Source organism: Phaenicophaeus curvirostris, chromosome 2 (assembly GCF_032191515.1).
Source record: "Phaenicophaeus curvirostris isolate KB17595 chromosome 2, BPBGC_Pcur_1.0, whole genome shotgun sequence".
NCBI classification, from domain to species: Eukaryota; Metazoa; Chordata; class Aves; order Cuculiformes; family Cuculidae; genus Phaenicophaeus; species Phaenicophaeus curvirostris.
Window position 1 is genome coordinate 1,465,629 of NC_091393.1, and position 12,250 is coordinate 1,477,878.

The 12,250-nt window shown below is 41.3% G+C and overlaps 1 protein-coding gene across 3 annotated transcripts in view; it reads left to right on the forward strand.

The window, feature by feature from the left end:
- The first annotated feature begins 3,494 nt into the window (after positions 1–3,494).
- POPDC1 (popeye domain cAMP effector 1) overlaps positions 3,495–12,250 on the forward strand; it is a 28,546-nt gene continuing 19,790 nt past the window's right edge. For 2 of the 3 annotated variants that reach the window (XM_069851125.1, XM_069851126.1), the window contains exons 1-3: positions 3,495–3,517; positions 5,715–5,948; positions 8,212–8,336. In XM_069851125.1, the coding sequence (XP_069707226.1) occupies positions 3,514–3,517; positions 5,715–5,948; positions 8,212–8,336 (363 nt within the window). In that variant the 5' untranslated portion in view covers positions 3,495–3,513. The remainder of the gene's footprint in view (positions 3,518–5,714; positions 5,949–8,211; positions 8,337–12,250) is intronic. The other variant, XM_069851124.1, reaches the window with a different exon arrangement.

Consider the following 12,250-nt stretch of genomic DNA (forward strand, 5'->3'; position numbering starts at 1 on the left):
CGTCCCTCGGCTCGGTGTCGCTGAGCATCGAGGGCGGTGCGATGTGCAGGGAGAGCCAGCTCAGAGGCGACAAACTTCCACGGGCAGCACAGCCGTGCTGCTGGTATGTAAAGCCCGTGTAAGAGTGTTTCTCCAAGTTAGGGATATTTTGGTTGACGGTGCAGAATGAAATGTTCGGTTTTGTCTAGAACAAATGATACAATGAGACTAAGACATTTCTGCAGTTAAATGATGCATTTAATGGAAATTAATTTACCCCAAAGAGCATATTGAAATGCATCTCTTCTTACACCTCTCTGCCATTCACTCCTACTTCATTATAAAAAGGGAAATTGGTAACTTAAACTGTAATTAACTTAATTATGCTAGCGCTAATAGTTTATCTTCAGCTCACAAAAGCAAAGAAGTTATTGATAGTCTAAATTCCGTATGCAGCTTTTGTGCTACAAGACCTTAGAAAAGTAGTTAAGGTTCTGCAGGTATGATTTAGAAAAAAAAAGTTGTTGAGCTTCAGGGACTTTCTTTCCCATTTTTTTTTTCCTCACAAAATCCCTCTACATAAATGACACACTATAAAGCTGCCATGACATTAAAGTTATATGAGCACGCTCAAGCGAAGCTTTAAGAAGTTCACTTGAGTGATGTTGAACAGTAAAGCTGTGGGATACAAATAATCTCAGTAAAGTGGATGAAGACATGTGTGGGACACTGCACTGTCCCGTATCAGCTTGACTGGCCTGTTCTACTACGACCAACTGCTTTAAACTCTTGTCTGCTACATCTGCGACGGGGGACAGGACAAGAGGGAATGGCCTCAAGCTCCGCCAGGGGAGGTTTAGGCTGGACATTAGGAAAAAATTTTTCACAGAAAGGGTCATTGGGCACTGGCAGAGGCTGCCCAGGGAGGTGGTTGATTCACCTTCCCTGGAGGTGTTTAAGACACGGGTGGATGAGGTGCTAAGGGGCATGGTTTAGTGTTTGATAGGAATGGTTGGACTCGATGATCAGGTGGGTCTCTTCCAACCTGGTTGTTCTATGATTCTATGATCTGTCTTACGTGAATGTTGAGTAGGTACCCATAAACCCCTATTTCTTTAAAAGGCATGTTGGTGTCTAAAGATTTTGGAAGTAAGTATTTTTGGGAACAGCTTTCAGAGCTTTGACCTGTTGCATGAAGATCTCCTGAGCATAGAATGATCCTGGAGTAAGCTCACCTCACTTACATTCTGTGAATTTGTGTTTTCAGACCTAAAACCGTGATCTTAACTCTCCCTCAAATTTATTCACAAAACGCTCAATAGGTTTTGTGCTTTCCTATACTTATAAGATTTACTGATAAAGTATCACTGAGTGGTGTTTTTTTCAATATTTGTTCTTTTTTTTCCTGTTTGGACAACAAATTGGCTTGAGTTTTCAATTAGCTGTTTTCAAGCTCTTAGTTTGGTACATCTAAATTCATGTGAAGTTAAAATTACTATACTGAATATTAAAAATGTTATTTTAATTAATTGTCTTATGCTCCATAAAGCTTTAATTTCATTTGACACTGTTTCTCCAATTTTTCCAAAATTACTTGGCCATGTTTGTGGCATTTTTAATTTCTGATATTAATACGTGTCTTCATACATTGAAGCCTTGGTGTTAGTCCCTAGCACATATAACCCTAAATTAAAGTTTTAAAGGCCTGAGTCTGTACTTCCAAGATTAATTGTTGGCTTTCTGAGATAGCAGAAGGTAGGGAATGACAATTGCCTGTTTGTCTGTTGAATGTAAGATATTTTGCTAATTCTTCAGTATTATTTGACAGCAGTCAACATTAGGACTAAAGAATTGGATTTAAAAATTACAGTTATTATTTTGAATATTTGTCTTTCTGGTTGTATCTATGGACAAACATTTTAGGTTAGAGCTCGTAACGCTGCCTGCCTGCCTGTTTTGTTCTCCAGGAGTCTTCGTAGCTGAAATTCATTCCCCTTCAGAGCCGCTGTCACAATCTGTCCTTGTGTCATTGTGCAGATAACATCAATCTATTTCTGCCAACTTTAAAATGCCATCATGACAGAGAAGTTGTGCAGCTTTCTGCTGTTCCCTGGTGTGTTAGCTATGCTGCAATGTTTCTTTGTGGGTATTAAGTTCAGCTAAAATGTATAAGCTTTTATATGAATAAGAACTTTGAGATATTAAAGACAAAGCCTATAAAAACAGAAGTGGCTGGACATAGGTTCCTACGTTCTAATTTGCCAGCAGTGTGCCCAGGTGGCCAAGAAGGCCAATGGCATCTTGGCTTGGATCAGAAATGGCGTGACCAGCAGGGCCAGGGAGGTTATTCTCCTCTGTACTCGGCACTGGTGAGACCGCTCCTCGAATCCTGTGTTCATTTCTGGGCCCCTCACCACAAGAAGGATGTTGAGGCTCTGGAGTGAGTCCAGAGAAGAGCAATGAAGCTGGTAAGGAGGGTGGAGAACAGGCCTTATGAGGAACAGCTGAGAGAGCTGGGGTTGTTTAGCCTGGAGAAGAGGAGGCTGAGGGGAGACCTGAAAGGAGGTTGTAGAGAGGAGGGTGCTGGCCTCTTCTCCCAAGTGACAGGGGCCAGGACAAGGGGGAATGGCCTCAAGCTGCACCAGGGGAGGTTCAGGCTTGACATCAGAAAAAAAATTTTCATGGAAAGGGTCATCAGGCACTGGCAGAGGCTGCCCAGGTAGGTGGTTGAGTCACCTTCCCTAGAGGTGCTTAAAAGACGGGTGGATGGGGTGTTGAGAGGCATGGCTTAGTGATTGATAGCAATGGTTGGACTCGATGATCCTGGGGGTCTTTTCCAACCTAGTGATTCTGTGATTCTGTAATTTAGGTAACTAAGTAGGTGACACAGACTTTAAAAGCATTAAACATCCTGTTGTTACAACTCTGGACACTTTATTGTCAGAGTCTTTAAATGACTTTATCAGCACTTGCTAGAGAAACAGTTTCCCATTATGCCAGTTTACGTCTGGCAGGTTGTGGCATCAGTATCTGTGGCTGAGGAAGAGAGCGGTGTTTTGGCTGAGTTGTGAGGAGAATGATATTGTCACGTGCTGTGCACTTGATTTGGTTCCTTGGGTTTCCACTCTTCAACTATGTGGTGCTTCACAGCCAAGTCTAAAAGAGTGAAGTAGCCTCCGTTCTCCCAGGAATACAGTGCAAAATTTTGCTCTGAAAAAAATCAAGCTTCTGGAAGACTTTTTGGATTTGTAATCAAATGCAGCTGAAGATACCTCTTGTAGCCCATTTTGATCTTGAGATGAGTTGATGGACTTATGCGTGGTTATGATTCTGTGTGATAGTTTGATTGTCTTTACTTGTTCTTTTACCTAATGAAGACATGTTAAGCAGTCCTTTTCTTTGCAGATGACTAGGCAGTGAAAGAGTGAATGTCAACAGAAACTCAGATAACTTTTTGCAAGAGATCTAGAGATCCTGCTGTTCAGTGTTAGGAGTTTATATTGTTTGAAAACAGCAGGAGCACAGTGATGAGATATGGGTAAGATGAGCACAACCACAGTTACCCGGAGTTAGTGTTTACCGTCTGTTTATAACCACATTAAAATGCCAGTCCTGCAGTCTTGTACAGACTCACACTTCGGCTCTGTGTGTGAGCAGCTTTGTCAGGACAATGGAACTGCTCTTGTGGCTCTTGTTGCTAAGTTTACTTGAAAGAACTGAAGAAAAATAGGAGCACGTTTGGGTGGTGCCCGTATGTATACCTGGATTGTGTATTTGTTTGGGCACTGTGATTTTTGGTAACAATTTAATGTAGAATATGTTTATGCTAAAACCCACAATCTTTGTGAATAACTGACGTAGGGATGAAAAGAGGAAAGTGAGCTCTTAAGGAATGTGAACTATTTGTTTTGGTGAAATTTAGATATGTATAGTTTTTTAAATAATTTCTGTCCGGGGACTCTGTACACTATGTCCTTGCTAGTGTTTGATCCTGCAGGATGCCTCTGCATGTTCTGTAGGTTGCCTTAGCTGTGACAAGCTCTAGGAACTATCGGAGGATTGAGGTTTTCTCTCTGATTTCTTTCTTCTCACTGCTTTTAAAAGGGGTTTAAAAGACTGATTAATTTCAGAAATCATCCAGCTTGCTTTGCCTTATACATAAGTTGATTAGAGGGGAAAGTAATAAAAAGAATGGGTGAGGCAACTCAAGGTTACTTCACAGCCCAAGAAGAACTTTCAAATAATAGAGAAATGCTGAGCATATTCCAGTCTGCAGGAAATATTGAGTGTATTAACTGTGACTCAAAAGTCTGCTGAGCAGATGAATTACATGACAGTTAGTAAGCACAGACAGCAGGAACCTGCACTGTCTCTACAGAATTTATTTGAATGCAAATCCTACCGTACTGTATGTTACGGAGCCTGTTTGCTTGATGATACATGTATGTATTTCCTTAACAAGACTCAAGCAGAGCTCCATATGGTTCCCCCCCTGCTTTAGCAGCAGCAACTATATGTGCCCCACTGGAAGCAGGCTTCTCCCATGTTTCTGAAAGCCTGCCTAGGAACAGTTGTGTTCCTCCAGCTGGGAACTGGAGGGTTAAGAAGACCTTCTGGAGTGCTTGCAACACTGCCCGCAGTTCCCTAGAGAGATCACCTTTTAAGATTTTAAAGGTAGTGTCTAGAAATCTTCTAGTTTCTCTTTGTAGTTTGTTTTTTTGTAGGACTTTTTTACTTTGTATTGGAAACGTATTTGCCCACAGGTATTTTTTTCTTTTTTTTCTATTTAATTGGCGTGAAAGGAAAATATGCTAGATTTAGCATTACAACAACAATCAAGAAAACCTGTGTATTTTTTTTTATTAGCTTTTTCATCTGTCTCATTTTCTCCAGGAGTTCCACAGACAAAGAAAGGTCTTGCAAGTTTGCTCACACTAGGTAGACCAAGTGAATTCCATGAAAGACTGGCAACCTTGTCATAACTCTTTTTCTGATTTGGTAGCGTCTCATCAACTGGGAGGAAAGCCAGTAGTTTTTATTTACTGTCTCTAAAGTGGTTTGAGTTGATTTTGTCTACTTTGGATAATGTGTGCAATATAATATGTGGCTTGGGAGACCTCTAAATGATCCTGCAAATAATGCAAGAAAGCCAGAAGTTGAGATTGTCATTCATTTTGATTTTTGTATACTTTGTCAGCTTTTGTTTTTTAAATCAACCAAGCAGCACGCCTTTCTCATTTAAGACCTTTCATTCCTCATTTAGAAGAATGACTTTGTGTGCCGTAGCGGAGACTTACACTACATAAAATTATTTTTTTATTTTATCTTTCAGGTCTCATCTTGGTTTTTAAGTTCTCTTAAATATTTACTTCGCCTATGATTGTAGACCCATTCAGTAAATGGTAGACTGAACTGTGTTTACTTGTGTAAGACTCGGAAGAATGTGTAGGATGTTGTACTGAGTGATGACAGTCATAGTAGCTAGTGTTGTTTATGTGCTTATGGTCCAAATTTTGAAATATACCATTCATCAAGCCTAGTAATTGGGAGATAGTAAAGCATGACCAAACTATAGATTGAGCTCATCTTCTCAAAGCATCTGTAGATTTTTTTTTCCTTGAATGATATAGGAGACTATATCTTGGGAAGAGATAAAATAACCCTAAAATCTATGTGTATGTCTAATATATTTTGGTTTAATACATGGTGATTTTTTTTCTTCTCTCTAATTGCAGGAGTCTCCAAGATGAATGCTACATCAATGACCCCACTCAGTGTTACTCCACTAGGTTTTATTCCAGAATTAAAAAATGCCACCCTCGTGCCTTTCAATGAGACTGCATGTGAAAACTGGAAAGAAATTCATCATCTTGTTTTTCACATGGCAAATATATGCTTTGCAGTTGGACTGGTTATTCCAACTACTCTGAACCTTCATATGATTTTTCTGCGAGGCCTGCTCACCATAGGTAGGAAAATTATTATGCAGAGATTTGCGACCCTCCGGTGGCAGAAGTAGCAGTTTGTGACCATTACGAAGCTGGTCTCTTCAGCTTGTGGTGAAATTACAGCCCATATTCATGGTTGTTGTACTGTGTTGAAAGTGGTTTTGGTGTAAGTGGAGGTCTGTTCTGGCCCTGACCTACCTTTTCTAGAAAGTTTGTATGTGCCTAGGCTCTTAAAATTTACCAGATTTGTGACTTCCAATTTCAAACCTCTGAGGATGTCAACTTGAAACAAGTAGACCCTACTTACTTCAGATGTTGCCTGGATGCTTAAAATCCCTTAAATTTGAAATTATAGTTAAGTGTATGGATCCATAAGACCTTAATTTTAGGCGTCAAGTAAGTACTGAGCCTGCGTATTGGCTGGTGTGCTAGCTCAGCATGTCTGCATTAGGTGAAGTTTTCCTTGAGAAGCTTGATGTTGGCCAGCGCATTCTTTACTGTTATTTTCATCGCCAATTTAGAAGTGCGAGCTTTTCATACGGAGTGCAGTCTGTATTCTCCTGAATTCATGAAAAATGAATGAAAAAAATCATGAAAACATGAAAAATTGACTTCAGAGGAAAAACTAAATTGGGCATACTCAAGACTGAGCAAATGTAGTTCCACTTTTAACACTCCTGCAGTCCCACAGCTATTTCTAAGCCCCTGTGCTTTCTGTTGGACAAGGTCTTTGTGATCAAAGGAGAAGGAGTAGCGAGTTATTGCAGTGTTAGAAAGATAAGCCTGGTGTATAACAACATAGAGCATGCTTAAGTATTTTTAAGTGACAATGCTTATTCATATAACAGAGCAGGTCAGTTGTGTGATAGAGCTTCTGTGGTTGAATTTGCACTGATCCTGCCTTTTGTTTTTTATAGCTATTGTAGGATAACTTATTAAAACACACTGTACCGACAACCAAGGGTCTGAGCATTGCCAGACCTTTTGTCTCTGTAGTTCTTGTTTCAAAAGCAATGGTAGCTCTGCATTTGCTGAGCTTGCCTCTTTGGTCAGTAGGTCTTGTTGCACTTTGAGCAGATATGGAATCAGAGTTTTGAAAGCTGAGGTGGCAGCTGGAAGCACATTTACTCTATAGGCAGCATAAGTAATGAAGCCTGGTTCCTAGGGGTCTGTCCCCTTTGCTTTGACCCTGCCCCACCTCTGTATTGCTCCACAATATTGCTCCTTTTCAGAGCTCATATCCAGACCTCATATCCTCCTGTCCCTTGTAGTCCAATTAACCAGCTGGTCAAGAGCCACCATATTTAGATTTTTCTGATCCGCATATAAATGCTGCCTGGCCAGTCATCAACCCAGACAGAATAGATAATACAGAGTTAATGAATTCAGCATTGTCTTCATGGAGAAAGAGATGGATGGGATGCTAATTTGGCACCTTCTCCTTGTTGTCTTTACATGAAACTTAAGGCAAAATGTATCTCCACAGCCATCTCTATTCTATGGTAGGCGCATAGTTACCTGGGAGAGACTCACTGGTGCATAATCTATCATTTGATAAGTATTGTCTTTGTAGGCTAAAATGGAATCCTTAATCATGTAGCATGCCTTATCTTTTAAAGCAATTGTCATTATTCAAAGCAAAGCAACTAAAAATAAGGGCAAGCATTTTAAATTTTCTCTGTGATGCTGTACAAGACAATACAGATCTCTGCTGTGACCTTGTCAAAACGAAACAATGATACTTCCTTTAAATTTTCAAAAATATCTGTGTATGACTTAACGAGGTTTTTGTGCAACTGCTACTTGCTAGTTAGATATGGATGCTAGTGATATGAACAATAAGCATTCATTTCTAGGCTCTTATTTGTCTAACTAATGCAGTACCAGTAATAAAGGGGTTTTGAGCTGTTTTTGGTTTTTTGTATTTAAGATACAGTTTCCCCCTATTCCATTTCTACATTTTAGTAACAGGCCATCATGAGCTGCACCTTTCTGCTTTCCCCAGTCCTGATCTGAATTATTGTTGCTCCGGTATTGCAGTCCCATGCAATAGGACTGCAGTCTGCTGCCAACCTGCTCTTAGTGCTGTTTGTAGCATTGTAGTGATTTAGCTGATACTAGCAGTGCGTGCATTGATCTGTGGATCCTAACTATAGTAAAGCTTGTAGAACATTTTGCTTTGGCGTGTAATTACATCCAGTGGACACATTCTTGATGGCTTTGTATGCATCTGTTTATTTTCCAGGGAAATTTAACTTTTTTTTTTTTTTTTTAATTTTTACAGGATGTGCTTTGTTCATCATTTGGGCTACACTCTACCGTTGTGCCTTGGACATAATGATCTGGAATTCTGTGTTTTTGGTTGTCAACCTTTTACATTTCATATACCTGGTGTATAAGAGAAGACCGGTATGTATAACAGCTAACTTGCATGAGCAGTCAGTAAGACACAAGAAAAAGGAAGTTTAGCTTTTGCTGAGCAAACCAATGAATTACACAGCAGTCCTTGAATTAGACAGGAGTACTTCTGGCTGAAGTCAGTTAGCTACTTCAGGAAGGATCTGGAACATAAGTATGATCTGATGCAGCACATAATTGTTTCTCTGATATCCATATCCTTGAACAACAATTTGACTTTTGAAGTTACTATTGGTTGGTTTTGACTGTTTTGTTTGGTTTTGTTGATAAGGAACAGTTTACATAGTTTCTTTTCAGAGAGACCAGAAATGGTAGTTCGGGGTTTGTGTGTATATTTTTTTTCCACCACCCTCCCACCTACATGAGTACACACATACAGGCCTCCTGAAATAAAATCCTACTAACATACTTAAAACTGAGTGTTCCAGGACAGTATTTTTTCTTAATTAGGAGTCTCTGAGGGATCAAACTTTCCTACCTCACTTTTAAATCTTGAACGTCTTCTGTGGTGGGAAGGGAAACTGATAAATTAAAAGTGCCAGGCTGACAGACTGTTATTTCAACATAGAAACAAATGCTGAGGTCCATTTATAAATGACCTTCACACTCTTTGCTTTGCTGGCAGGTGCTTTGGCCCATATGTTTTGTACTACCACATTTATTTTACATGTAAATGAAAGATAAGTGAGATGCTAATACCCTTTTTGAACATCTATTGGACTTGGGCACAAGCAGCAAAATTGAATAAGGTGTGGAAAGAGCACTAGTAAGTGAGACGATCCATCCTTTTAACCCATTTAGTGCATTCATTGAGTTTTGAGGGCTATGTCTGGGAGTTTTGCAACTCCTTTTGTAGCCTTCAGAAGGATGCATTAGGATAGCTTTCTTCAAATGCACACTAAGAATGTATTTGAAATTTATACCAAAAATACAGGATTGTTTGCCTTGTCTTCAGCCAAATGTATATCCAATAGAAAATAAATTTATTTTGTTAGTATTATTCATCCAGAAATACATTCCCTTTCTACAAGTTGATTAGCACCCCAGCCTTCTAGTGGTATATGCACATCAAAACTAGATACTCTTTAGTATTAGTTGCTATTATGTGCCAATCAAATATTAATGAAGTGCTAAGTGTTCTAAATGTTACTGTTGTGTTCAGTAGTCTCCAAAATCTAAGGCAGATAGAATTATAATGTGAAGAACACAGGAATATGTATGTCGCTATATCATTAGCAGAATAACTCTGCCATTCCCCAGAAGCAGACATATTGTGGAATTGTGTAACAGCTAGTACCAAAAAAATAAAACCAGCTGGAAATGAGGTCTATGAGCTTTGGTGGAAGGGGCAGGCATCCTGGGTGGACTATAGGGAGGAAGCGAGAACATGCAGGGAAAAAGTCAGGAGGGCTAAGGCCCAATTAGAAATCAGATTGGCCAAGTCTGTGAAAGACAATAAAAAATCTTTCTACAAATATATCAACAGTAAAATGAGGACTAGGGAGAATCTCCAGTCCCTACTAGATGCAGAGGGAACAACAGTAACAGAGGATGAAGACAAGGCTGAAGTACTCAATGCCTACTTTGCTTCAGTCTTTAATAGTAAGGAAAGTTGTTCCCTCTGTGCACAACCCCAGGGGTTGGAGGAGCAGAACGAGGTTCCCACGATCCAAGAGGAGGTGGTTAGAGACTTGCTTGCCCGGCTAGACGTCTACAAGTCTATGGGGCCAGATGGAGTTCACCCAAGAGTTTTGAGGGAACTGGCGGATGTGCTTGCCAAACCCCTTTCCATCATCTTCCAGCAGTTCTGGATTACTGGGGAGGTACCACTGGACTGGAGGCTGGCTGATGTCGTGCCCATCTATAAGAAGGGGCACAAGGTGGATCGGGAGCACTACAGGCCTGTCAGTCTGACCTCAGTACCAGGGAAAGTCATGGAGCAGGTGATCTTGAGTGCTATCACGAAGCACTTGCAAGAGAACCAGGTGATCAGCCCAGTCAACACGGGTTCACAAAAGGCAGGTCTTGCCAAACTAACCCTATCTCCTTCTATGACCAAGTGACTAGACTCTTGGATGAGGGAAAGGCTGTGGATGTGGTCTTCTTGGACTTCAGTAAAGCCTTTGACACAGTTTCTCACAGCATTCTGCTTCGGAAACTGTCAGCCTCTGGCCTGGACAGGCGCACACTCTCCTGGGTGGAAAACTGGTTGGCTGGCCGGGCCCAGAGAGTGGTGGGAAATGGTGTGAAATCCAGCTGGAGGCCAGTGACAAGTGGGGTTCCCCAGGGCTCAGTGCTGGGTCCAGCCCTGTTCAATGTCTTTATCAATGACCTGGATGAAGGCATTGAGTGCACCCTTAGCAAGTTTGCAGACGACACTAAGCTGGGTGGAAGTGTTGATCTGCTGGAGGGTAGGGAGGCTCTGCAAAGGGATCTGAACAGGCTGGACCACTGGGCTGAGTCCAATGGCATGAGGTTTAACAAGGCCAAATGCCGGGTCATGCGCTTGGGGCACAACAACCCTGTGCAGTGCTACAGACTAGGAGAAGTCTGTCTAGAAAGCTGCCTGGAGGAGAGGGACCTGGGGGTGTTGGTTGACAGCTGACTGAACATGAGCCAGCAGTGTGCCCAGGTGGCCAAGAAGGCCAATGGCATCTTGGCCTGGATCAGAAACGGCGTGACCAGCAGGTCCAGGGAGGTTATCCTCCCTCTGTACTCGGCACTGGTGAGACCGCTCCTCGAATCCTGTGTTCGGTTCTGGGCCCCTCACCACAAGAAGGATGTTGAGGCTCTGGAGTGAGTCCAGAGAAGAGCAACAAAGCTGGTGAGGGGGCTGGAGAACAGGCCTTATGAGGAGCGGCTGAGAGAGCTGGGGTTGTTTAGCCTGGAGAAGAAGAGGCTGAGGGGAGACCTCATTGCTCTCTACAACTACCTGAAAGGAGGTTGTGGAGAGGAGGGAGCTGGCCTCTTCTCCCAAGTGACAGGGGACAGGACAAGAGAGAATGGCCTCAAGCTCCACCAGGGGAGGTTCAGGCTCGACATAAGGAAAAAATTCTTCACTGAAAGGGTCATTAGGCAATGGAACGGTCTGCCCAGGGAGGTGGTTGACTTGCCTTCCCTGGAGGTGTTTAAGGTGCAGATGGATGAGGTACTGAGGGGCATGGTTTAGAGATTGGTGGGAATGGTTGGACTCGATGATCCGGTGGGTTTCTTCCAACCTGGTTATTCTATGATTCTATGAAATAAGCTCTTCACCAGGTCAATGAGGCCTGTGCAAGAACACAGCCAGGAAATAGGCATCCTCTTCCTCTATTGGCAAGGAAGCATATGCTTCACATCTGTCTTTCCTCAAGGATTGCTTAAAACTAGCTAGACTGATCTAATACTAGATGTTTATAGCTGTGTAGTAAATATTTCTAGTCATTTAAATTACATTCTCTGAGAGTAATCCTCCCAGTTAAAAGAGTAAGTTCCTCTTTGGTTCGTACTGCTAGTGCCATTGAATCCATTTATGCGCCATCGTCAAGATAGAGCAGCATGGTGAAACTCCACCATATTTCTGCTAGTCAGCCATGGCCTTGCTGATATGCAAAGAAACAGCACTACATGGCTAGTCTATTAGAACTTAAAAAAAATTCAGTATTTTTCTTTCTGTTAAGTTTAGGAAATTACAATATTTATGAACATTACGTGAAAATATTATGCTATTTTAATTGGTTTACTGTATAATATTTTCAGTAATTACTTTTTAATCAGGTTGGTTGGTTGTTTTGTTTTCTAAAACACTGTCCTACAGACCTTAACACGAGTTTCTTTTCAGGTTTACTTCTCAGCTTACTGTCCAACAATGAGGTGATACTGAAAGATCTTTCTTTTCAGAAAGACCTGTAGGGAAACTTAGTGTA